Source organism: Vipera berus (genome assembly GCF_964194415.1).
Source record: "Vipera berus genome assembly, chromosome: 5".
Taxonomy (NCBI): domain Eukaryota; kingdom Metazoa; phylum Chordata; class Lepidosauria; order Squamata; family Viperidae; genus Vipera; species Vipera berus.
In genome coordinates this window covers 45591821-45619742 of record NC_138207.1, presented here as the reverse complement: position 1 = coordinate 45619742, position 27922 = coordinate 45591821, and the positions used below count along the sequence as shown (strand labels likewise).

The following is a 27922-nucleotide window of genomic DNA, read 5'->3' as shown; positions in this document are numbered from 1 at the left end:
TAAAATATATGAAGTATAATTGTATTAATTTGTACATTCACGCTAAGTTCCCAAGAATAACAGTTTGTATTTATTGAGAATACTGAATGCGGATTAAGTTACTATTTAATGGACTGTATATTCCAACTAGTATCCTTAATTTTTATTTATTTATTCAACAGGAATTCAGTAATGTGCTCAAAGGAGTTTACTCTCATGAAAAGATACAGGGAATCTGTACAAAGAATATAGCTTTCAGATTAGTATTTAAAACTTAGAGATCACCTCTTACAACTTTATCTGGAAAAGTATGCTGTCTGCAATAACATAGCAGAGTAAGTAAACTATTTCATACATTGAAAACCAATGTTCCATAGCCTTTCAAAGAACAAGAATGTAATTTCAAAACATTTAATTTATCAGTGAAATTTCAGTCATGGATTTATATCTCCCAGTCCTATCTTCCATCCAGCTATAATGTATGAATAATAATGCAATTTTCGATTATAAGAATTGCTGTTATTATGAAGCCTTTTTTAACATTTAGGAGAAAATACTATGTGGTTGATGAATAAAAATATTTACAAGTTTCATAAGCTAGACTCACTCTCCTGGACATTAATTGAAGTGAATTTGAGAACATATCAGAAGACATATCAATATTTATCATGCAGAAGTGCTAGACTAATTAAATAGAGCCCTGTTATTCTAGGAAATGAAACTTCCAGAAGACTCTCAAGGATAAGATTGGTAACTTGATAGCTTTCTTTAAATATGGTAGTTACTGACAAAACAATAAATGCAAGTAAATATTACAGTATTGCAGCCAGAATTAATTTTGAATATATTTTACTGGGATTAATGCAAGCCTTCAATCCCCAGGAATCATCTAGAGTATACTAACTCATATTTAACCACTTAATTTTTATTATTATAAAAATAATACATTCTGTAATAAAATCCACATCCTAAATATAGCACATTGCTTTAAAATGTTCAATTGACATTGGTATTAGGAGGTGCATAAACACACTTTTAGAGTAAAAAAAAGTTGAAACAGTCATTTGAATTTTGCAATCTAATAAGTACACTTTTATTCAATAATTAAATGCCTAAATATGTCTGCAACATTTTATTTAAAAAAATTTATGTGGCAGGTCTTATCTTATTATTCTGTCAAAATTCAAGGTTATTATTTTTGTGCTGGTGAGAATAATTCACCTTCATGTGGAAGGGAATTTCAGTTCATCCAAATACAGCTCTGGATAGAAAATAAATAAATAAAAATAATTAAATGGTAAGAACAGTACAAATACAGTTTGCTCCTAAAGCTGCTTCTAATGAAGGAAAATATATCTGGGATGATTAGGAATTCATGGGAAATCTTTTCAGAAGCAGTTTTTTAGCACAGTTTATTTCCGTTTTAAAAGCTGTGATATCTTGACTCCAAACAGATGCTAATGGACGGCAGTTAGAAATTAGGTAGGAAACAGATTAGTTCATCATGCTAAATTACTGGGCTCAACTGATATATCTGGAACAGAGAAGAGGATTTTAGAAAATTGTTTTCTTCAATCATTAGAAAGAAAAGGTAACTGCCTCAGTATATGGTAGGAAAAAATTATAAAATGAAGGAAGTCTGGATGGAAAAGCGACAAAATGTTATTGCTGATTTAAATACAAACTATTCCATTTCAAAATGACAATTGGGACAGGAATAGATGCTGTTCTCAGTTTTATAGATGAAATGCCCTCGCGTTTTGTTCTATTTATAGGCTCTTCATGAAGATAAGTTATATAATATGAAGCATTTAGAAAAATAAGAAATGGTTGTTTGGTGGTAATCAATGTAGCATTTTTCACTCTCCAAGAACAGTATAAAAAGGGTTAATATAGAAAGTGATGCTTATTAATTCTGTTATCAGAAAAGGAAAAACCCCTGATATTAATGGCAGCCTTCAAGTATCATAGGTGGCAGCAGACTGAAATAAGAGCAGACGGAAGTTCCCATTGGTAGCGTATATTCTAGGTACAGCATATTAACTAAAGCGCAAAATAGGAATTAAACTACTGATTGATTTTGAAACATTTTTTCTTTCAGAGAAATTTTCAATAGAAACTTCTGCCTTTATTATAATGGCATATTAATACTACCACCTCACTTTCAGAAAAATGGCAACACACGGAACAGTGTCTCTACCACTGCTAAATGTAGCATTCCACTAATAATTTTTCTTCTGGTGTCACCATTGTCAGGTACACTGGGGCTTCCATATGTTTCCTTTCCCTAATACTCCCTTATTAGTATTGTATTCATGGGGGAATGGATAAAAAAGACTAAGGGATTACAGCACATTGTAATCCAAACAAGAGAATAAATGTATGGAAATTTTAGTACACAACCCACAGCATCAATGATGCCTCAAGAGGACTTCCATCTATTCACATCACAGTTCATACTATGAGATTGTACCATGTGACATTATTTCATTCTTCTTTGCACCTTTTCAACATATCACAGAATATTTCCTGGAAAGCATGTTTCACTTCTTTCTATAACAAATTGTCTCAAAAATACATAGCCATCATGTTATTGCATTTTGGAGTAATCAGTGTTATGTAAAGCACAGAAAAGGAATATGAAATTGTAAGTGAAGGAAATTGATATTAGAAAAAAGAGGAAAAAATAACTCAGGCTACAATGTCATTCATTATTCCTCTCCATGTCTTTTCACCCTTGCAAACCACCCTTGTTTTCCTTTTATCTGTACCTTGATTCTCACACTGCCTTTAAACTTGTATCTCTTTTGAAGAGTGTTGCTAATTCCAACTATAACTTTGTCATCTTCTCCATACTCTCCACCCATTCATTCTTTTACTATATGTTTGTTCAGTCTTCATTCATTCTCTCTAAATGACGGTCACTCATCTTTGTATTTAATCTCATTTTAATTACCACAAATCATTCTTGATCATATACATTTGTGTTTTATTGTACACATTTCTTAAGCAACATATAACTACTGTATTCAACTTAGTTCTCTGTGTCTCCAGACATGCCCTATTTATTAATCACAGGGCTTTTGGTGGCTCACAAAGTAAACAATAATAATATAAAAACAATATAAAAACAAAAGGCAATTAAACCCCAGACAGAACATCTGGCATCAGATCCAGAAAAGTTCTGTCTTCAGCTATTTCCAGGGGGCAGACAATCTCGAAGACTGCCATTAACAAATGGAGAGAAGCAAACACTTATATAACAACTATTTTTACCTCTTTCATTAACACCCATTCCTCACAACAGACCACATACTACCCACTTCCTTAGTATCAACATTTGCATCTCTTAATATTTCTTTGTGAATTTTACCATCTTTAGCAAATATTCTACAAGGTATAAACATTCTTGTGTTTCTTCATCATTTATGTAGGCAATTGTTCGCTCCATTTTCTCTCAGCCACAACTATATTAGTTTTTGATACCTTAATTTTTACATTTCTACTCCTCATCCATACTGCATTTGGATTTGCCACAAAAATCATCTGCATATAAAATATTTGTTTATACCCCAACTACCACATTTTTAATGCTTCCACAAACGTATTTATTTATTTATTTATTCATTCATTCATTCATTCATTCATTCATTCATATCTATTTTAAATCTCTCAAATATGTTCTGGTAAATCAGAAATGCTAAATATGCAGCTATGTTGTCTAATATAATATGAAAGGTACTGAGCAAAAGTTCTAATGAGGAGTTAGCATATATTGGAATATTGATAATGAGCCTAGAAGGTCTAGCTTTGTAATTCTCATATGTTACTCTTTCTTTTCTTTTCAAGTCACACTTTTATTGCATACCTATAAAAAGTATAAATTATAATTTGCCTTTGCTAACTGACCTGAACTAATTATTGATAATATCTGAGAAACAAACTATTAGCTTATTGTCAATCATTCATGATAGCAGTTAACTTTAAAAGAATAATAGGCCATCATACTAAATCATAGTGAATTTAAAGTTACACATCATCAAGAAATGTTTTTTCCTTGAGAAATGGAATATAAATATTCAAATAAATACATTAATAAAGTGTTTATAATATTCACAGTTCTTGTTTGAGTCAGTATGTCTGTAAATACTGGAAGAACTTAGTTTTCAACTTCATTCAGCATGTTTCTGAAATGCCTTGGATGAGGGACCTAAGATATGGACCCTGATTCTACAAATTAGCTTTTGTGACGACAGCATTCTCTTCTTATTTTGTCAATACAACCTTTCCATGCACATGGTTACTGTCTATCTAGCCAAGATACTTCCAACACAGTGTTGTACTTCTTGTACAAATGAAAGCAGCAGATTTGAGCTTGTGCTCAAGCTTTTTGTTATTGACCAGCTGCCTGGGACTTGGGAAGTATATAGTTGACAATTTTCTACGACACTCACATGAGGTAAGAGAGAAAATAATACAGGAGTCCCTAACTTCTCAGCCTAGCATAGTTTAGAAACAAATGCACAAAAGCTTCTTATTTTCCCGCTGGACACTTTTTTGTGAACAGGTATGCACTCAGTCATAGCACCCACATTTCCCACAAACTTGTTTTTTTATCCCTGCGCTTCCCTTGGTCCCTTGAAAGAGGTGCTACCCAAAGGCCTCCCTCAGGACGTCTGGCCTGAGGCGCCTTTAGCTTGCTCCTCTCAGAGGCTCTCTGAGAATCCCTCCCCAGGACCTTCCTGCCCCTGAGGCCTGGTTCTCACCGTCCTCGTAGTTCTTGAGGTAGTAATCCGGTCCCGGTCCACCACGGCTCTTGGCTGGGTTCTTCACGTTCTGGAACTGCAAAAAGTCGGTCCTTTTGCCCGCGAAGCGGAGAAAGGCGGGCGCCAGGCCACGCGCCAAGGTCACTAAGCGCCGGGAGCTGCAAAGAGAGGGGCTGAACGAGCGAGGACGCCAAAGGAGGGAGGTGAGGCTGCACGACTGCGACGGGGCTGGGCGCGGCGCCATCGCGGCTCCGGTGCCCCGTCAAGAAACGGCTCGCCAAGCCGGAAACTATCAGCGCAGCTCCGGGAGAGGCCCCCAAAGCAAGAGTACGCTGGCTTGAATTCCCGCACCAGCTGCTGGAGGAAAGTGCCGGAGAGCCCAGCATCCGTTCCCCGAAGATTGCCACAGGGACGGCGGCGGTTCTCAGCCACAGGGAAGGCGCGCAAGGGCCGGCGCTTGGCCCACGAAGGGCAACTTGCGCCTTCCCGACGGAGCTGGCGTGGCCCTTGCCATCTCCTCGGACTCCGTGGAGGTCCCTTTCTCCAGCGTTTTCCAACCTTAGGAACTTGAAGATGCGTGGACTTCAACTCCCAGAATTCCCCAGCCAGCATAGCTGGCTGGGGAATTCTGGGAGTTGAAGTCCACGCATCTTCAAGTTCCTAAGGTTGGAAAACGCTGCCTTTCTCTACCTTCCCCCCCCTCCCCACGTGCTTGGGACAACAGGCGGCGCAGCGATTGGCTGTCGGTGGGGAAGCCCGTGTTGTCCCGACCAGCGAAGCAGAAGGAGCCGAGTTTCTTTGGCCGCCTGAGATGGGCAAATTTTCCAGCGTTCCCTCGCCATGGCCACTTGTTGGCATCGCCCGCGGCTCCTCTCCTGTTTTCTCTTCCCGGATCAAAATCGCCAAAGGAGACGGGAAGGCTGGGGCCTGGATACTGCCCTGGGGGGAGCCTCACAGGAGGCCATTTGAGACCCCCTGCAGACCTCTAGGGATGACATCTGCCCGAGCAAACCTCCGGAGAGGGGCGGGGGGGGGGAAAAGACAAGCAGCCAGGATTTTTCAGAAGGGCGATACGTTTCCGAGATGCTTTCTCCATTACAAACATGTGCATCTTAATAGGAACCATGGCCCGGCCTCTTCGCCGCGGCTCTGCGGGCCGTGGGAGCCCGGAGGGCGCATGGGTCTAACCGCAATGGGGGGCCACGAAGGCTGGAAGGACTAAAGAAAACGCGGCGTGTGGAGAGAAACCGAAGAGCCGCCCCTTCCTTACCTGAGGAAGTCCAGCCAGCCGTCGTGAAGGATTGAAGGATCCAGTTGCAGCGAGAGGAAGTTCTCGCTGGTGACACGGAGGGAGCTCCTGGTACTCACGTCCAGGAGGATGAGCGTCCTGCCCGGGGTGCCCGGCGGGCTTGTCCTGGCGGGAAGGCGTTTCACCCCGGCCTGAGAGGGGAGAGAGAGGTGAGCCAACAGCGCCAGTCCAGGGGCCAAAAAGGCCAAGAAGCCAGAAGGGCCAGAGCCGGGGCAGGGCATGCTGGGCCGAGGGGGGCTCCCCAATTAAGTCCCGCGCCGGGCACAGCCAGTCACGGGCAACTAATTGTCCGGAGTGCAAAGCGTGGGGGCGCGCTGCCTTTTTTCCCTCCCCCTCCTCCCCCCAATGTTTTGGTGCTGGGGGAAGAGGGGAGCTCACGCCCCTGACCAGCCTTCCCCGGGGCCGGTGCCAAGACGCCTTGTTCGCCAGCGCCGCCCCTAGAAGAGTCGCCGCCTGCGGACATTTTCGCGTTTCCAAAGGTAAAGGAGAATCGTTCCTAGCTTAACACTCTCGGCCCGGGATCCCCAAGGGCCCCAGGCTGGTTCCCTAAAGGATGACGGCTGCAGGCAGCGAATGTTTTTTTTGTTGTTGTTTTTGCCGAAGGCCTTTTCCCCTCTGTGATTGCTTAAAAGAAATCTATCCAGAAATTGCAAACAATCCCTTTGCTAAGGGTAGTTTTGCCACCGGAGCCTCACCTGGGCGGCTCAACCAGAGCCCCGAAATAGATTGCATTGTTCAGTCGCAGAGGCAGTGCTGGCAGTTCGGCAGAGGTCTGGAGCCCGTGTAGAGGAAGGCGGGGAGGGGTCGGTCGCTGTGGGTGGAGGCGAAAGAAAAGCATTAACTTTAGCCTTTGCTTTTTTTCTCTCTCTCCTGGTTCTTCTGCGTTTTTACCGAGCACTCAGAAAACCAGAAGTGCTGGTGGAAGGGTGCAGGGATACGAGCAGCAGTTTGCCCGCGCTGCCTAAGGCCGAGAGAGGAGTCCAGAGCCCGATACAGCCGAGAAAGAAGCGCTGGGGATTCAAGAGAGAAGCGCTGCCCTGAAAAGCAGAGCTCTGCGCGGAGGGAAACCGGAACGAGATGGAGTGGTGAATCCAGCCATCTTCTAGGCCAGGAGGGTAATTTTTTCCCATATTGGAAAAGCAGCCTTTCCCCCAACAACCGAGGAAAGTTCTGCGAAAATGCCCTCCCATCTTTGTACCCCCTTACCTCTCTACTTTCGGCGCAGTCGCCTTCCGCCTTTTCTTGGGAGCCTTTCTCTCTCCGGCTGCAAGAAGAATCAAAGGCAGCGCAGAGGTATTTTTCCAGTGGGAAGCGTCGGGAACTGAGCTGCCATACCGGACAGACCGGGGATAAGCGAGACGGCCAAAAGAATTGATCCAGTTTTGCCTCGTATACAACTGACAGAGGCGCCTTAAGGGAGATCGTCGCCACTCCCCCCTTCTTTGGGAGAGATTCACTATGGGCCATGGGATAACTCCAGTTCAAAACAAGCCTCCCACGGCGCTCTTCGTGGATGTCGGTACCCCCTTCCTTTTGACGCGTTGGTCTGACTTTTCTGGGTATAAGATCCATAATGGAGCAAAGGAAAATTGCTTCGGAATAAATCTGCGCGACCGTAATCTCCCATGCAGTACTGAACACGAAATCAATTCCAGAGAAATGCAGACCAAACCTTTTCCAAAAAGAAATATATTCGATGGAATTAGGTTGCTAAACAGTTGGAAGAGCTGGTGTCTCTGAGCCTTGTTTACATGCAGCTTGCTGGTGCCGCGGCTGAAGTAGCGAAGCAGTCCCCACAGAGTGGCGGGCAGCTTTTTTTTTTCTTTTTCCTCTGCGCCGAGACAGCCGGTATGTCTTTAAAGATCGTTCTTGTACACTCATCTCCTGTCCACACCATTTGTGGCCTAAAGAGAGGAACTTCAATAGCCTCTTTTTGCCAGTAAAAGCCTACTATACAAGACACACACACACACACGTGCGCGCCCCCCCCCACACACACACACAAGAAACGCACCTCAAAACGTTAGGGACTGTAGATGAACGATCAGAATTCTGCAGCTTTTCCAGTATCAGATATTGTCTTCCGAAAGTGGTTTTGTGCCGGGGCTGTGTGAGTCATGTCTACCATAAAATAAAAACTATTGAGTTTAGTCGACTGCAGCTCTGATTTATGGCTCAAGAGACTAGGATTAACCTTCCTTCCTCTCACTGAATACTGTGCTATAGGAAGCGCCTCGGTGAAATGTGAGAGGTGAATCGGTTGCACTTTATGGATATAAGTCTAAAAACATTCCTACTCACGAGTATGCTTCAGGTACCACCAGTAGGATGTCCCTGAAAGAGTATTTGGTGCACAAGACAATCGCTGATTACTTATATCTTTGTTGACTTCAGATCATCCTCCTGTCCTGTGTATTTTTAATTAAAAAATAAATCCTACCACCCCTATTGGAGTTTACTCCTGAATAAATAAGTACTATATAACAAGAATGCGACTACGGTAATAATTATTTGATCAGCAAGCCTTCATCAATTTGCAGTAGGATTTATCCCATCACAAACTACAAGCAAAAAGATTAATTAACAGAGAACTTTTCACAGCTGTTGACCGGAGGAAGACATTCCTTATTCTATGCTCCTAATATTTCCAAATGATGAAATATGCACTTTTACAATAAATTGTCCTGTTATAGCCATTTATAAACACCTTCTGCTAAGGTTCACTAGGATGGAGGTGCAGCCAACAGCGTTAAAACATTTCAGGTAGGAAAGGTGCTGTATCTGATGTCTGCTTAGAATCAGGGAGAAGCAGCAAGGGCGGAGGAATGGGTTACAGTACTAAACTTACCTGGCCCAGAGAAATATATTAAGTAGTCATCGCATTGTCTTGCCTAGTGTCTCCTTGTCAGAAGATGGCTGCGTAATTGGACTGAGCCCTGAGTTTGGAAGAGCACGCTGAAAGACGGGGGATAATATTGCTCTCCCTTTATGAATGTAAATCGTTCTCCATTCCCGAAGGTAGTCCTTGAGCCCAGTAGCCCCTTTTCTTCTACCCTCTCCCCCTCCCCTTTCTTTTGACAGTATCCAGATCCAGTGCTAGGAAACTTTAAAACGGTGATTTGGGTGCCTAACTACTAGATTCTTCAGTGCTACTTTGTGGAAAATTTATTAAAGCAGATTAATGTCTCTCTGAGTGTGCTCAGATTATTGATCATTCTTATTCCAGTACATCTTCCAATTATATTAAAAGGCATCAAGTTTACAAGATATCCAATATTAATTGCCCATGAAGCATAGCTTATCCAATTATTTAAATTTAATTAAACTCAGTTTTTATGCATCTTTCAGTTCTGCAAATTAAGATATCCTAAAATAAACTTGGGAATTCTGACAGGAAGCATGTACTCTATTTTCTTTAAGCTGAATATCTTTTAAGTATAAGATGAGTTGAAAAGGCATAGTAAGTAACTCTTTTCCATTTATTTTAAACCATTGGTGGTTTTATGAAATCATTTCTTTTTTTTTGATACATAGAGAATTTAAGTATTTTAAAATCCTTTTCACCAAGGATTTCTGATAATCTTTTATTTCTCTCCAAATTAATATGCTAAATATCCATCTGAAAAATCTGGATGCTTCTTCACTGTGCCATTGATATCTGAAAAGCTATGAGGGTGATGCTATTAAAAAAACACCTTAATAATAATAATGTATATGCCACCTGCACCTAACTTAATGGTCTTATGCTTATCAGATAAACTTCCCTCATCTTCAAAGTGTCACAAGGCCTCTGTCATTTTCACCTCCTCCAAAGGTCCAAAGTTACTTCTATTGTTTTGATGGCTGCTGAAATCTATTGAACCAGCATTTCTGAAGATGCCTTTGAAATGTCCAGAAAGAGCTGGTTTGGAAGCAGAAATTATTGCAACCAACTCAGAAATGCCACTCTCTGTAGGACTTCTTTCTGCAACCTGAGGAAGAGCTTGTTTTCTTCCATTATAATAAAAGATGAAATATGTGTTGCTGACCATTTAGCTCTGTTGTTGTTAGCTGTGAAGTCGTGTCTGACCCATCGCGACCCTATGGACAACGTTCCTCCAGGCATTTAGCTCTAGTTCCAGTATAATTCTACTAACTAGCAGACTGCAATACCAACCTGTTCCCAGAAGAGACTTCCATTGAAAATATCTTTTAGGAGCAGGCTAAAACATTTCCTACACTTATATGCTTAAACAGTGCACATGCTCTAATCATAGAGCATTTGCCTTACATTCATGTGAAATAATTATAGTATATGGAAATAAATGTTGTTTAACAAATGAGATTGGTGTCTATGGAAAATCCAAAAATAAAGCTGAGCGCATAGTACAAAGAGTATGTTTAAATTCAATTCTGCATCTCTACCCAGCCTGGTGTTTCCCTTCAGTTTGATCCTGGAAACCTAAGCAAGGTCTGTCTTGCTGAGTTCTTGGATGGGAGACCACCATAAAATTGAAGAACTGTGGACCACCCAGAATAAACATCCCTGAAGGTGGTAATGATAAATCTTTTTAGTGAAAAAAAAACCTACAGGGATTTATTCAGGGGGTCAACAGGGTATGAGCTCAACTCAAAAATATCTTTACCTTTATTTATCTGCGTATACAGTAGATGTTAGAAGATTAGGTGAACAGCAGGAACTGTCAGTGATTTTTTCTTGTGTTTGGGATCTAGATTGAGATGTCCTAGGCGTTAATTGGGATGGGAGAAGAAGCAAAAAAAAGGGGGGGGTGAGGCAGAGAAAGACAGCTTCTCTCAAAGTTTCGTCGCCGCTGAACCTGCTTGGAGAAAGCAAAGGGAAAAAAAAGATTTTTGCTAACTGTAGTATCCGGCAGAGGGCGCACTACAGAGCTTCTGAGGCTTTTGGTTTGCCTTCCAGCACGCTATCTGACATAGGAGCTGCCGTTCCCTGAGTGCCTCCTGGCGGCCAAAATTCAGGTCAGCACTGAATTCCTAAAATGCAGGCGGCTACGTATTAGATAGCGGGTAGTGTGTGTGTCTGTGGGGGGGGGGGCGGTATTAAAGAACGTACAACAGCACTTTCGTAGATCCTTCCTCGCATCTTGGAACTCTGTGGAACTGTAAAGAGAAGGCAAGCTGAGTAAACCTTGCTCCTTGTCTCTGCCAGTCAAATGAAAGGATGATAGGAACAAAAAAAAACAACTGCTGTCTCAGGCCGTGGGCCCATTTAGTCCAGTATTGTCTACCGCAAAGGAGCCAAGTGCATTTTGGAAGTCCGCAAACGTGGTGGATCACGCAGGCATTTCTCGATGGTCCTCTTTTGGAGTTATACTTAAAATATGCTGCCAGTGGTTCAGGAACTAATGCGTGAAAGTGTGAATTCTTCTAGCCCAACCCGCTGGTGCGCGTGGAAACAAATGCTTTAACTTAATGTTTTATACAGTTAATCAATGATTGCCAGTAGCTGCTGGTGTGAACTGAAGTTCCGTGTCTACATTAATTGAATGAGAATGGAGACAAACTTGTCCAACTGCCCACCAGCTCACTCTTGCCTGCCCGTTCTTGCGATTACATTACCCGTGGCATTCCCGAGAAACACTATTATTGTGCTCCCTGATTTATGGTTTCGTTCAGAATCCCTTTGCCAAAGAAATACCCATAGCATAAATGAATGAACTTCTGAACTCTGAAAGGTTTCTGAGCGTGCAGTGCCACGCTTCCGCTCCGCCAGGCGAACTGCTGTTGCCAAGAAGGACAGGCTCGGCTTGGGCTCCCTAATTTAAAATGTGGTCCGTTCGTAAACTCTGGGAGACTTCTACTACTCAGGCATCAGCGCGCGTTAATGCCCGCCAAAGAAGTTTTCCCGGGAACCTTGCCTAGGAACTCTTCCTTCTGTTCACGTCTGCAGATAGACATTTTCTCCTCCCGACTTCACACGTATATTCGCCTTCTTTCTTGACAGGTTTCTTATTTTTCTGATCGGTAAAATCTAGATTAAGCGATGCCAAGTGTATCAATGATCTGTCCAGGGAGGGGGGGGGGGAAATCCCTTTTACAACGCTCACGAAACTTCTTCCAGCGGACAGAATAAGAAACGTATGAGTGTTAAAATAAACGGAGTAATACCATGGTATGTGGGTTAGGGTTAGGGTTAAAGATACCTGTAGTATCTTTAAGGGCGATATTGATTTCTCTTCGGAGCCTTGAACTTAACCTGTGCGACTGCGCCCGTCTCAGGGCTCCTTCCGGCTGACACCCCGATCCAGTAGATCGCGCAAGAGATTTAAGGAAAGGGTTCCCAGGCGCTTACTTCTTCGCTGGCGAGGAGCGCCCCCCCCCGCGCCCCCCACCTGCTCATTCGGTGCTTTACAGCAGTTTCTACGGCAAAAGTAAGCAGATGACTCTATTTTGTAGCCAACCCTGCCAATACTTTTTAGTGGAATCTTGTGATCATCTTCAACTTTGCCAGGTAAACCACAGCGTCGTCATGACTGCAGTAGTAGTTTGCACATAGGGGTTCATTCTTTACGCGAGAAGACTCTTCGCGCCATTTTCTTGGAACACAACGCGTGTATTTCAATTAAAAACTTAGTACCCTAGGTCAGCATTTCCCAACCTTAGGAACTTGAAGATGCGTGGACTTCAACTCCCAGAATTCCCCAGCCAGCTCTGGGGAATTCTGGGAGTTGAAGTCCACGCATCTTCAAGTTCCTAAGGTTGGGAAACACTGCCCTAGGTATAGCAATCTTCTCCTCTGCCCTGAGCTACGTTTGTAAAATTAAAACGCGAGGATTGCAACCTGGACTGATTCTGGGTGCTCGTTTGCCGCTACTCCCCCCTCATCCCTCGGCCCCTCGAGGTGGCCATCCCGGGCGGGGACGCTGATCGCCTGTGCTAATGGGGGGTAGAGAAATGTCTCTGCGGAACAGGCTTTATAGCACAACGACCTCACACACGCGAGACTCAGAAGATAGATGGTTGGAGCTGCATAGGCGACCCTGGAAATAGCGAGGAGGCCTCGGCAAAAGTGAATCTGTGGGTTTCCCATCCAGCCCATTTGGCTGCCCGAATAAACTAGCCGAGAGGGAGGACAAAGGAAGCTTTTCCTTGATTTCAACTTAAAATGAGCTCAGCAGGCAGCGGTCAGGAAGACTTTCTAATCTCGACCTCTGAACCAGGCCTATATAAAAATATATACAAAAACAACTGGTTTTGAACAAATGTCTGTCACCCACCAGTTTGTCAAAGGAATGATATTTTGGTTTGCTTGATTCAGATCCTCCCTTGCTTTAAAGCTTTGGACTGGCTTAATTTATGCAGACTACGTTTGTACTTGCTTGGGCTTGAAAATCCTATGATCTAGAGGCTGTAAACAGATCAAATAGCAGTTGGTTGGTTTCTTTAACTAGATTGTCTTCCAGATATTTATGGGAAACATACTGTATGTTAAGATTAAATGTCTGCAAAAGAGATGGTATGTCTTTCTTAAAAAGTAAAATCAAGTAGATTCATGTCTTCACTGCCCTGCAGAAATTAGTCTTTTGAGAGCAAAGAATCACTGGACAAGCATTCCTGAACTTGGTGCCCTCCAGTTGTCTGTCTAGACTCTAGAGAAAAGAGGAAAGTTATCGTGTCTGGCAGGCAACAAGTCCCAAATATGGAAAACTTGCCATTGATCCAATCAAAGTTAAAGGATTTTTGTGTCTTTTCTGCTTAAATAGGAAAATGTAACGTGGGCCCTAGATAGAAATCATCTATCCTAATAGGTTTTAAAAGTAGTTGAACATTTACCAAATCATGCTTAAGGTGAGCATTAATAATTGGCCCTTTAATGAGGACTAATGTTTATACATTATGTTGCTACTTCCCTTCATGATACAAATAAAAATAATGTGAGAATTCTTTCTTTTGGCTTTCCTTCTTGTACATACAGTATATTCAAATAATTTTTCCACTGAGATCAAAGAAATTGGTTTTAGCCTGGTCCTAAACAGATTCCCTCTTAACTATTCTGTGAGCATTTTTTAGACTGGAAAGCAAAAACATATATCCCAATTAGATGCATGTTTCCAATAGAAAAGAATATATTTAGCTCATGACATTTCATGAAACACTTGCAAGCAAACAATCAAGCTCAGAGGCTCCCAAAGACTTCACAGATGCATGTTTAGTCAGTATAGTCTGAGCAAACAATTTCAGCTGAGAGTAAGATTAAATTAATTCATTGAGATGGATATCTGAGTCATATTCTACCAACCACAGTTTCAAAATATTATCTCAGTTTGTTAATTATAGTAATATGGTAGCATCTGTCTCGGTCTGCCTGTCTGTCTTGTCTGTCTGTCTGTCTGTCTGTCTGTCTGTCTGTCTGTCTATCTATCTATCTATCTATCTATCTATCTATCTATCTATCTATCTATCTATCTATCTATCTATCTATCTAGTTTGTTGAAATATCTCCTAAGAGCATAATGAAAAATTCTTGCTTTTAAGCAATTTTGTTTTGCTCTGTGTGTGTGTGTGTGTGTGTATGTATATATATGTATATGTATATATATGTGTGTGTGTGTGTATATATATATGTGTGTGTGTGTGTGTGTATGTATATGTGTGTGTGTGTATACATACATACATACATACATACATACATACACACATACATACATTTTAATGGTAATTAAAAATTAAACTACAACAAAAGCAAAACAATGTCACTGTAGACCCTATAAATGTAGTGTTGGAGATACCTTTTCAAAAAGGAATCTGAGAATTGTAGAAACTGTTAGATGTTTGGTGGAATGAATGTAAGAAATGAAGAAATCCTTATCACATTCTGCTGTCTGACTTTTAAGTTTGTATTTTATACACTCTTTTAGATGTAAGTCTCATCCCAAGAAATCCATGTTCTAACAGAACTATTTTACATAGTAGTCAAAATAAAGCAGTCTATATTTCTGTTCTGCTCTGTTAATTTCCTCTGACAGTGTTTCCAATAAATGTGCTGAGGATTGCATTTAGAGCTGCCCACCAAAGTTATAAGCCTTAAAAGTGCTTAATTGTGGCTAAATCAAGCCTGCCTAGAGTGTTTATATGATCTCTCCTTGAAATGGAAAATTTGACTATTAATTTCTCCTTTCCAGAGATTATACACACATCTACATCTTGAGTTAAAAGTTAGCTCTGAAACAAAAAGGCTAGGTGCTCAGCCATACATAGCTGGCTCAGTCTGGGAAGCAAAGTGTTGCTTTGCAGAAAAAAGAGATTTAGCAAAAGCAGATGATGTAAGGGAATCCTGCACATTATAAAGTAACCATCCGGTCTATAGGCTTCTGCCCCAGTGGAAACTGCTGCACAGCCTTTGATGAAGTGACATTCCCTCGCAACCCAGTTCTGCTTCAGATAATGTTTCAAATAGGCCGATGAAGATCTTTTTGCCTCTTTTAAGATAAATAAGACAATGCTGAAAAAAAGTGTCTTTCCTTATTTCTTTCTGTGCTCTATGAAAGCCAGGACGGGTGAAGGGGAGGAGGGCAAGGCCAGAGAGGGATGTGGAGTCAAATAATGCAGGATTAAACAGAATCCAGCTTTAAGTTAGCCTCTGCAGTAAAGGCAAGTTAAATTAACTGCAGCAAAGTATGTGCTGGAGAAAACCTTTGCAGAGAACCTGGTTCCCAAGGCCCCAATGGAATGAGAAGAGCCCCTGTGCCAGCAAGCCTCCCAATGAAACTTTGGCATTGCTTTGCTTAGTACAGCCTTGCTAAGATTGCCACAAATCAGAACATGACATGGCATAGTTCCAGATTTTTGAGTGAGTCATTCATGTAGGCAGGGAAAGGGCACTGCTTTATCAACACCCTCAGCTCTGGCACTTCTTGACTATAGCTGCACGACAAAGAAAAATCCTTTCTAATAAACAGTAAGGTCTCCACATAGTAAATGTTAATTGTAGCACAAATAGGAGGTCCGGTACAATATATGGCTTAGTACACTTAAAAACATTATCCTTTTCAGAGAAAGCCAAGGCTTGAGCAAGAAAAATAATTACTTTATGGATAAAAAGCTGGAAGGTTGTAAAGACTATATTTAGAGGAAGCTGCCCTCCCTGCCTTCCACCAATTTTCCCACAGCAACAAATGCAGAAATTTACTGTGGGCAATGAGAAATAAATCTCTTGTTTGAAGCAGATTCCAGCTGTGTTGGCGAGGTACAGTGAAAAAGGGACATTTTCACCTTCCAGGCAGAAAAAAAATCCATGCCAACATTTAAAGTCAAAATATGCGTGACCCATGACTAATTAATTTCTTCCTGAACTGTGTTTGTTTACAGTTTTTACTATGGAAGCAATATATCTACACTGATTTGGTATATACGTCCTCCTCCTATCCTCCAGGAAAAAATAGTTTTATTGGATGACTGCCCTACAGTCTTAGAGAAGCTATTTCTTCTATAGACCTTGTATCAGTTAAAAGAGTTGATGATGGAATAGGGATGGTAGGTTAGCATATTCTGTGGCAACAGGTAAGAAGAAAGAACCATGTGCTGCCACCACATGGCTGTTTTGGGAAATTATACATTATGCTAATGGGCCAGTTAATCCCTCCCTCTTTGTGATGTATTTCCCCTCTTTCTGAGCTAACTTCCTGCTTCTTATTGGCTCTGTGCCTGATATCCTCCATAACCGGCAGACATGTGATAACAGCAGACATGTGCTCCAGATTCATGTGCAGACGCTGGGAGTTATTACCATCTTCTGACCTTGGAAATACTGTTCAAACATCATCTTAACGCATCCCACCTGTTGTATTCTACTCTACATGAAATAAAGGTATTTTTAGATGATAAAGGGTGTTTCCATGAGTTCAGCTATCTGGAAAAGGGCTGTTAACAGTGATAACAAGGGATTAATCACAATACAGCAGTCTTGATTCAGAATAGTCAGAAGATGTAATTTGAATTCCTTCAGTCTGCAATCTAAAGTATGCATGTTTTCTGCAAGCAAGCTTAGTCAAAAAACGTAATTTGAATTCCTTAAGTCTGCAATTCATATATCTGCATGTTATCAGCAAGCAAGCAGTCAAAGGTGTTTCAAAATAGTGCATGCCTGCAATAAACAGGAGATGATTAATTCACCATTCTCCAGCTGATTCTGCAAGAGGCAGAGCTGTGCCTTTGGGATTGTGTCTCTGTGAATTGTTCTCTCTTCCTATCTTCCTGAGGAGAACAGCCAAAAAGGCTTGTTAAAATCTTACTGTCTCCTTGCCAGTGAATCACTAGCCAGCGTTTTAAGTAATTGGAGAGGCCTTGAAATGCAAATGAACTCTGCTAAGATGTACTTTGAATGCTACAAATGTTCCTAATTGCAAGAGAAACTGTGTTAGTAAGCTTGATGCAGGATCGAAACTTCCTGTCTGTCTTTTCCAAAACTGCCTTTCCCCAAATTTGGCTGGAAAGATCACAGAGATCTTGTGTTGAAAACCAATTTGTGTTCAGAGTTGAATTTTACTCAAAAAAAAAGGGTTTGCCAGTTTGCTAAAATCCTTTGTTCAAAAGACTGCTGAGGGAAGCCATAAAAAGGGGTCCGACATGGAGTACAAACACCCCACTGGGAGAGGCGCATCAGGGACTAAATCAATGGGGCAGTCATAGGGCCTGTGCGGGGGTAATTGATCCGCCTCTGTCTCGCTGAACACATCAGCAAAGTCGGACAGTTCGGGAGGCAAGGAAACCCCTGGGGAACCCTCCACCTGGCCGGCACAGATATGGCGGGTGTGGTCCACGCACTGCAAGCTTGGGAAGGTGACCAGGTTCTGTGACCAATAGATCTGTGGATCATGCGCCCGGAGCCACGCCAGTCCCAAGACCACGGGGAAATGCAGATCTGAGGTGATATAGAACTGGATGGCCTCCACATGGGAACTGATGGTCATACATAATGGTTGTGTGGCAGCCGTAATTGGCCCAGACAGGAGCACTCGACCATCGATAGTCTGCACTAACATGGGCGGATCCACCGGGCACTGGGGAACAGCCCATTTGGCCACAAATGCTGAGTCCATAAAATTTGTGGTGGCCCCAGAGTCAATTAAGGCATGGACTGGAATCCCCTCTGGCTTGCCAGGAAGGATCAGACATGCCTCCAATATCAGATGCCGTGGAGGTCCACAGGCAGCATCGGAAAGACGTCGCTCAGTGTTGTTGTGGGACGCCCGATCTATCACACCGTCTAGATCGGGCTCGGGGCGTTTCCCGACAGAAAAGTAGGGGACTTTCTCGGGGCAGACTCGGTCACTGATGCCCGCTGTCGCTTCTTTGGGCAAAAAGCAGCCAAATGCCTAGGGTCCCCGCAGTAAAAACACAACCCCCCCGATTGTCGTCTGTTCATTTCAGTCACTGATAGATGAGACCTGGCGGCACCCAGCTCCATTGGCTCCTCCCTTTGAACTGGGGTCTCACGCACAACAGGGGCTGCAGGGGTCTGTGGGGTGGCATGGCGACTCCTTCGCTGCTGCAACCGAGCATCAATCTGCAGGCAGAGATGGATCAGCCCATTCAGGTCTGAGGGAATATCCACACGGGCCAGCTCATCCAACATCTCTGACAATCCATCCTGGAAGGCATCCACAAGCGCAGCCTCATTCCAGGCGGAATCCTGGCTAAGCAGCCGAAAATTGCTGATATAGCCCTGTAGGGGGTGTTGACCCTGCCTCAGAGCTTTCAGGCATCGAGTAGCAGTCTGAGTCTTTATAGGGTCCTCATACATCAGACGCATATGATCACAAAACCCCACAAAGTTGTCCAACAATGGACTAGGTTGAGCCAGCAGAGGCGTGCCCCAACGAGCTGCATCACCCGAAAGAAGGCTTAACACAAACCCCACCTTATCCCGGTCAGTGGGGAAATCAGCTGCTCTCACGCTGATAAAGAGCTGGCATTGTCCCAGGAAAGCAGGAAACAGTTCTGGATTGCTAGTAAATTTATCCGGCATCGCAACTTGGCATTTTCTCCTGGGTGGGGGTGATGGTGGGGGTGCAGCATGGACCTGAGCTTGCAATTGAGCCACTTGAGCTGCCAACAAAGTGAGTTGCTGGGCGAGCTGGGCATTCTCAGCACGTAGCTGCTCCATAATAATAGTAAGGGGTGGGAGGCTGAAGGCAAACTGTTCTGTACCAGTCTATTACCGGCCCTGCAGATAAGGCAGGGACAACCCCTTTTACAAGAAGGCAAGAGGCTGGAACTAAGCCTGCCAAATTTATGAACACAAAAGCAAATAGAGTAAAACAAGACACGAACCATGAAACAGGAACTATTCAAACGGTTGCCTTCAGCAAACCAGCCCTCCCACGCATTCCCCTTTTAAACAGTTCAGGGCGTGGCTTCTCTCTGCCTCCTTCCGAGGTGCCCCATTGCCTTCCTCTGTTTACTCCTGATTGACTGCCTCCTGCCTCGGGTGTCCTTGAACAGGGCCAGCTGTGGGTCATCTTCATCCACGCTGTCAGGCTCACACAGCTGGGTCTGCGTCGTAACCAGGTGGGAGGGGCCTGGCTGAGGGCTCTCATCAGCAAGCTCTCCAACCCCCTCAGCAACCTCTCCAACACCCCCTCCTCCTCCTCTGAATCATCCGACCCAAATGCCGAACCCACAGGCTGACCCTGAATCACAACAGCCAGCAATGGCAAAACCGTCCCGATATGTTGCGCAATGTCACATGACGGCACGAGTTTGACATGTTTGAACTAAAGTTTACTATCAAGGAAAGCTAATTTCTGTGTCTTGATTAATTTAGGTGAATCTGACTTTATGTGTTTTTGTTTTTTACATAATGTTTTTATTCTTGTAAACTTAAACTCATGAGGATAGGCAAGGCATTTTGGTAAACTCAATTAAGTACATCTGTCCATTGATTCAACTTTACTTTCCACCATATTTGTCCCCATCTGTAGAGGCATCTGCATGTGTAATGGTTGACTGGGGTTTTCTTTCTTATCAGATCTTAGATGGGTTTCTTATATATACAGGCTTAACATGTTTGGAACCAAACAGGTTAAGTGCTATTTGGAGTGCTAAAGCTATATATCTTTTTTAAAAAAAAAAGTTGTACTCCCTTAAGAGCACTAGTCGTGCTGCACAAAAGGTTGATTTAAAATAAACCATGAAAGATTCTGCCAGCTAGTTGTATATTGCTGATTCCGACTTTAAGATGTGTGGACAGTGGTTAAGGTGTTATCTAGTGAAATCCAGCTTTAAGTCTATCTTTACCTGTCCAAACTTAACTGAATAATTTGGAGATGGTCACAGGCTTTGGGGCATATAAGGAGCTGAAAACCTCATTCTTGCCTTGACTTTCTGGAGAAAAGGCAAGATTGATGGTGGTGATGATACAACATGCTGCCTGTAGGCAATTTTGTTTATTCAGTCATTTATTTGTTTGTTTATTACAAACAGTCTTTGGCTTGTGACCAGCAAATTTCAGTTGCTAAGCAAGACAGTTGTTAAGTGAGTTTTGACCCATTTTGCAACCTTTCTTGCTGCAGTTGTTAAGTGAATCATTGCAGCCATTAAGTTAGTAACACGGTTGTTAAGTAAATCTGGCTTCCCCATTGATTTTGTCTGTCAGAAGTTTGCAAAAGGTGTCCACATGATCCTGGGACACTGCAACCATCATAAATATGAGTCAGTTGCCAAGCATCTGAATTTGAATGATGTGAGCATGGGGATGCTGCTATGGTCGTAATGTGAAAAACGGTCATAAATCACTTTTCCCAGTGTCATTATAACTTTGAACGGTCACTAAACAAACTGTTGTAAATTCAGGACTACCTGTATATAGAGTTATATGGCCACCCAATCAACCTGTACAATCAATTTGTAACTTTGGGTAGTTAATCAACAAACTTTATCTATATCAGGGGTGTCAAACTCAATTTCATTGAGGGCCGCATCAGCATTGCAGTTGCCCTCAGGGGGCCGGGTGGGTGTGGCCAGGGTGGGCGTAGCCTACTGGGTGGGCGTGGCCTACTGGGTGGGCGTGGCTAGAGTGCGTATGGCCTGCTGGGTGGGCGTGGCCAGCTCTACATCGTTGGCATCAAGGGTGCCTATGGGGGCCTGGGCAGGAGTGGGACAGATCTGAGGGTCTCTGGCAGGAGGAGGGTCTCTGGGCCAGGGCCAAGGCAGTGGGGGCCGTTCCCTCACTGTTTCCAAGATGGCTTCGCGGGCCACATGAAACCACTTCGCGGGCCAGATCCGGCCCCCGGGCCTTGTGTTTGACATGTCTGATCTATATAAATTGACTTGTTGTGGCCATTATAGATATGTGTACTTTGTTCAAAAGCCTGCTGTACTTTTTTTTAATTTTTCGTTTTCTGGCTTTTATTACTGTCCTTTAACTGTTTAACTTTTATGTTTTTGCAATTTTATTTTTTTCCTGCTGTTAGTGATGAAAACTTGAACACAATCATTGGCTACAAATTTAATGAAAAAAGAAATGTATTCTAGTAAACCTGCTTAAAAATAAAAGAAGGTTTTCTGATTGCTGTTATTTTAAAGCAATAGTTTTAAGCTGGGATTCCAGAACAGAATACATCTGCTCAGAAAGAATAGGGATAACCCTACTCTCATCTGGATTGGGGATGGGGAAGGAGGTCAAAAGAAGAATATCTTTTGGTACACAGATATAGGGCAAATAAAATAAACATTTAGAAAAGGCCCAGACCTAACCAAAAACTTCACTGTTTGCACCAGTTGAGGATCTGGCACCCAGTTGGTGTGAATGGGTTGTTTCTTTCAGATATTATCATAATTACTTCTGAAAGCCGGGTTCCTTTTAAACTCTCCCTGTAAACATTTAGTCCACAATTTTGTTAGGCTTGTAAATAAGCCCCCACACTCCTCCTTCCTCTTCTAAGCTTGCTGTTTTTAATCATAAAAGGAACCTTTGAGAAAAGGGGAATATGAGAATGAGATGTGGGGGGTTGTGTGCAATGGAACTTTGTCCAGGGCAGAAGCCGCTTTGGTCCTCCGCAAATTTATGAAGGAGCAAAACTAATCAGTTTTTTGGTGTTTGACAAGGTTTGTATTAGCATTCACTCACTTGGGGCTTGTGTAGCCGGGGCTCTATACAAAAAGTTCCCAACACTGAAAGTGGCATTTCCCAAGATGTCCTTTACTTGGTAGGAGGCAACCAAGGAATGTATTCCTCCCCACCCCCGAGGTTCCATTGAGTATTTTGGGTTTGGTAAAGTGTGGATGTAGAATCACACTGTACACTGTAACCTTTCAGTTGTAGCAATGATTCGAAAGCTTCCTCTCTCATCACGGGCATCTTTCATGGTTCTTAGCAACTACCTTCCACAGGTAACCCTTGATTTACAACCACAACTGAGACCAGAATTTCCATTATTAAGCCAAGGGAATGTTAAATGAATCACAGCCAATTTTACGACCTTTTTTGTAACAGTTCTTAAGTGAGTCACTGCAGTTGTTAAATAAATCGTGTAGTCTTTAAGCTTTCCCTATTGAATTGGCTTGCCAGAATCCAGCTGGGAAGGTCATAAATGGGGATCTCAGGATGCTGCAAACATTGTAAATATATACCAGATGCCAAACAACCAAACTTTGATCACATGACTGTGGGGATGGTGTGTCAGTTTTAAGTGCAATGACTGGTTGTAAGTTACATTGTTCAGTGCTGTGGTAAATTTGAACAATCACTACATGAATGACTGTAAGTTGAGGACTACCTGTATATGCATTTTTGGGAGAAAATAATATTTAATGCACAGAATACTCTAGGGTAAAGTGTGCTCACCTAACTCACAGCCTTTATTTCAACATACCAAGTTCTTGATATCTTTGGCAAGCCTGCAGCATAAATCTATTCATGTTTACTCAGATTTAGGGTGTTTTCTTCAGAGTAAGTCCGTACATAATTTTGTGCAACTTAATATTGGTGAATCTTTGGGTAAGTTCAGAGAAACAGATGACCCATTTACCTCTAAAGATAAACATGCATTTATTAATGCTAATAATGTTTTTTAATAAACAAGTTGGAAAGGATACAGTACATGATACAGTTGAAATATTACTTCATTAAATAACTCTCTAGGAGAATTTTTAATAAGCGGGGTATTACAAATATTCAGAGACAGATGAAAAAAATTAAAACTCTGAGACCTTTTCTTAGAATTTATTTAATACGTCTATTAGAAAAACTCTGAAAATGGCCCCCTTCCAAAGTGAAGCAGGCTGCCAACCAGCTGAAAAGAAAGGTTGTAAGTGTCTTGCCTGTGTTTTAGCTAAGTTTGGAATGCAGAAATCAGCACCAAAAGCTTTGAGTGGAGATAAGCATTATCACCTGCTACAGTCTATGCATCAATCTGCTGCAGAGTGAAATGGCCAATACAGACTAGCAATCCTTCACTGAGATACAATACTTTATTTCAGCTTTCTCTCCAACCAGTGCCCTCCAGGTGGACTGGATTGCACCTTCCTTTTTTTTCTTAGGTAATGGCTTTTTCCCCACTTACAGAGGAAATAATGTCCACACCATCTCTAATGTCCCTGGTATGTTGCCTTCATTTTATTCCCAGTTTAGTGTTCAAAAAGACTAATGTATGCGTTGGGTGCAATATTAGATCCAAGCAGCAGGAAATCTTAATCCGTGGTTGTCTTTTCACAGCTTCAAGGTGTTGAAAGAGAAGTCTTCATCATGGTTCAGTCCAAGCTGGGAATAAACATGGCGACTGCTTTAGAAAGAAGGTTGCAGTTTATTGAATAGGAGAGCCAGACAGAAAGATGGCTCTGGCAGAAAAGAGGAAAAAGGGGCTGAGCACATGTAGGGAGTAAGTTTTTATACCCTCTGGAGCCTATTGTTTGGAGTTGTTTCCTGTTCCTGTTTTGAGGCTTTGTATTTCCTGTTTCATGTATTTTGACCTGTGTCCCTTTGGCATCTGTGAGTTAATCCTATTATGTTCTGTCTTAGACTTTGGGTGGGGTATGTAGATTTTAGATGTCTTTGTCTTCTTAATCTTCTAGCTTCAACTTTCCTGCATTTATATAGAGCTGGTTTCTGCTTGGGGAAGGGAGACCTGGGGCTATCAAGAAAAACTGGGCATGCCTTTCTGCCTCTTTAAGATCCTTTGAGGAAATATATTTTTCTGCCCTTTTAATATTTCCTTCTCTGGGGGGCTGACTTCGGACAAAAGTATGTAAACTGTAAATGACTTACTACCCATTATCAAATTATGGGTGTGACCAGATATGTTTTGGGAGATCCTGGCACACCATATTTTTTTTGGCCTTTCCCAAAACTTTGCCACCATCATTTCCTAAGTGCCTTTCATACCATTACATACTCCCATACTTCCTAATTTTGAAATTAAAACTCTCAAGAGTTTCCAACCAGGCAAAATGGAAAAGAGCCGAGTGCTACCATATTATATCCAGGGAAGAAGTGGGGTCATAGTTATGCAACTGCATATTTACACACGTCAGGTCATTTTCCTCATTGCAGCAATATGAATACAGAACTGTAAATCAAACTAGACTTTTACTGATTATTTCCCAGCTCGCATATTCTTGGCTATTCCAGTTAGTCCCATCCTCCAACCTATGGCTGCTCAGTAGTTAGTCAGTTCCAGTTATCTGCTCCTTTACAGCAGGCTGCATAGTGGTGACAACTTCTGTCTCCCTCCTCTCCTGATTTTTGAACTCATGTGTCTCCCTGCATGCACAGTTTTTAACTATAACTCTTTGTCCTGGAACTTATTTTCCAGTTAATTTTCCTGTAAATATACGTATGTGACCAAAACCATCTTCTCCTAGCTCATGAAAGGCCCAAATGGGACATGAGAGGAAGGCAGACACTTATGGAGTGGCACAATGACATCTGACCCATCTGTCTCTGCTTCAATGTCTGGATTAGTGGATGTTTCCCAGCTGGTTGGTAAGAAGCTGAACAGGAGGATGGCAAAGGCAAATGAGAAAGTCAATCTGTGTCCCTGCACTGACTGGCATATATATGTACAGATCTGGACAAAACTGATTTGGCAAGGAGTTGAAATAGGACCAACAGAGGCAGAATAGGGACCAGGTGATGCAGTAGCCAATTTTAGGATGGCAACGTGATGCTCCAACCCAAGGAATGGTGAATAGTGTTTCTCTGCCTGCCAATGTTTAGGAATGATTGTTTGTCCCCTCAATCTGCTAACCTGAGAAAGTTGCCAGTGGCTGAACAGACAGAGAAAGAAGTGATGTCCTTTGTGTATTTTTTGTGCCCAGGTTGAATGAAAGGATGGGTGACAAATAAGCAAGAGCAATTGTGTCCCCCATCCCAAGTAAACAGAATTGGTACTTGGGCAATGGCATCCACTTCCTTTTTCCTCCAAGCTGCCCTGCCTTTCCTTTCCTTTCCTTTCCTTTCCTTTCCTTTCCTTTCCTTTCCTTTCCTTTCCTCTCCTCTCCTCTCCTCTCCTCTCCTCTCCTCTCCCTTCCTTTCCCTTCCCTTCCCTTCCCCTCCCTTCTCCCTGTCCCCTCCTGTCCCTTTCCCTCCCTCCCTCTCTCTTCTTCTCCCTCTCCCTCTCTTTCTTCTTCTCTCTCCTAGTCTCACTCACAGACATTCAGAAAGAGGAAGTCTGTGAGCCAAGTGCATTTGTGAGAGCAAGTGAGCATATTGCAACCCCCTCCTTCCATCTCATCTGCCCAGAGGAGTATCCAGATGTTCTCTCCCCTAAACCTCTCTGCTGCTAATGCTTTACTGACTGCAATCATACATGCATTTAAAACTGAGATCAATGCACACTGCTGAGGCTTGAGCTCCTTTGGGGCATTAATCAGTGTCACACACAGGCTGGGAATTCAGCTTTACCTGGTGCCGTGGCACTCACCCCAAAGTCAGCTGGTGGAGGGCTGTATTTGAATTGGGCATAAGTCCAATTGGACACAGCTGTATTTGCTTCCCAGCTGAAATGCACAGCTGTGTGAGTGTTATTTTTGCCAGTGCACATTCCATAAGTGCACTAGAGCTGTATTATAGTTTTCATTTGTGGACTGATGTTTGGTTTAATTTGAGGATGTTAACATTCTTCAAAGCTTCTTCATGGGGTGTTGCTATCTCACTTTGCCCACAACTTGAAAAGCCAAACAAGTCAGAAATCCAGGTATTATTACCTAAGTATTGGCATGATCTTACATAAAACATCTTGTATTGCAATATTAAAAACAGAACTAGATCAGTCCAATAAAATCTGCAGAATTTTTTGCTGAGCAGGAAGCTGGATTTTGGCCCAAACCAACCATGCTGTCAGTGCACGGATATCACTTCTCTTGGCAGCCCAGGCTGGTGATGTTTCCAGTAAAAAGAATTAGGCGGAAAGCAAAATGCCCTCGCCGTCTTGACTACTTCAGAGACTGGAACACTGAAGTTATCTAAACTATTTCTACAGCCCGATAGCTGTATTAGCCAGGTGCTGAAATCACTGCTGTAATCACATCCAGATGGCCTTTGCTACAGAGGGAGTGTAAGCATTTTTTTTTACCAAATCTGTGCCTGTAATTTCTTTGTTAAGAAAAACATATTCAGTACAGATCATTTGGGAGATGCCTGGCAAGCAAGGTCACAGCTACCATACCTTCTTTCTCTGAAAGAAAGTATGTTTTAAAGGAAGGGGAATTCAGAGGAAAGAGCCATTGCTTTGACAAGTAACATTACTAAATGACTATGGAGATTCTCAGTCATCCAGGTCATGTTTGTCCCAAAGGTGCTTTTTCAGGAGGCAAGTGGGCTTTCTTGTTTTTCTTTGAATACATTTTGCTCCTCATCCAAGAGGCTTCTTCAGTTCGGACTGGATGGTGGGGAATGGAAGGCTTTATATTCCTTACAGAAAGCTGGTCATTTGCATTCTTGGCTGCAGGATGTTTTCTGCCCTGTTTTCTTCCCTTCACTGTTTGAAGACAGGCGCAGGCTGTTGGGGATGGGTCTGTGTTGTCTGCATCTCAAACTGCAAATGGTTCCTGTAGTCTGCTGTGTTTTCTGGAAATCTGTTCATACCCCCGCACCATTTGAAAAGATATTCACTTTGGGATGAACACCCTTAGAATGGTGCAAGAGTATCAGTGGATTTCCAGAAAACACGGCAGACTACAGGAACCATTTGCACTTCAGTTTGAGATGCAGACAACACAGACTCATCCCCAATAACGTGCACCTGTCTTCAATAGTGAAGGGACACAGGGCAGAAAACATCCTGCAGCCAAGAAGGCTCCACGCCCATTTGCACTACTCAGGGGACCCTGAAGACACAGGTAAACCTCCAAATGGCCTCAACGATTCTCTAAAAGAATGTAAATGACCAGCTGTCTGCAATATAAATCCTTCCATTCCCCATCATCCAGTCCATGCTGAAGAAGCTTCTTGGATGAGAAGCGAAACATCTTCAAAGAAAAGCAAGAAAGTCCAGTTGCCTCCTGAAAAATCACCTTTGGGACATTACTAAATGACCTGAAAAAATGCATCTCGACTGCCTTTTTGCACAAGACAGAATGATTTTTCCCTACCTTGTTTTTCATAGCATTACCAGTGGTTAAAGGTAAAGGTAAAGGTTCCCCCGCACATGCGTGCTAGTCGTTTCCAACTCTAGGGGCCGGTGCTCATCTCCGTTTCAAAGCCAAAGAGCCAGCGCTTGTCTGAGGACGTCTCCGTGGTCATGTGGCCGGCATGACTAGACGCCAAAGACGCACGGAATGCTGTTACCTTCCCACCGTAGTGGTCCCTATTTTTCTACTTGCATTTTTACGTGCTTTCGAAATGCTAGGTTGGCAGAAGCTGGGATGAGTAACAGGCGGTCACTCTGTTACACGGCACTCAGGATTCGAC

General features: G+C 42.7%; 1 protein-coding gene across 1 annotated transcript in view; it reads right to left on the bottom strand.

The window, feature by feature from the left end:
* The window catches only part of HPSE2 (heparanase 2 (inactive)), a gene marked incomplete at both ends in the record, with an annotated part of 163477 nt that extends 157202 nt beyond the window's left edge, over positions 1 to 6275 (bottom strand). The window contains 2 exons of the mRNA XM_081330114.1: positions 4746 to 4903; positions 6016 to 6275. Of these exons, the coding sequence (XP_081186240.1) occupies positions 4746 to 4903; positions 6016 to 6275 (418 nt within the window). The remainder of the gene's footprint in view (positions 1 to 4745; positions 4904 to 6015) is intronic.
* Positions 6276 to 27922: the final 21647 nt, after the last annotated feature.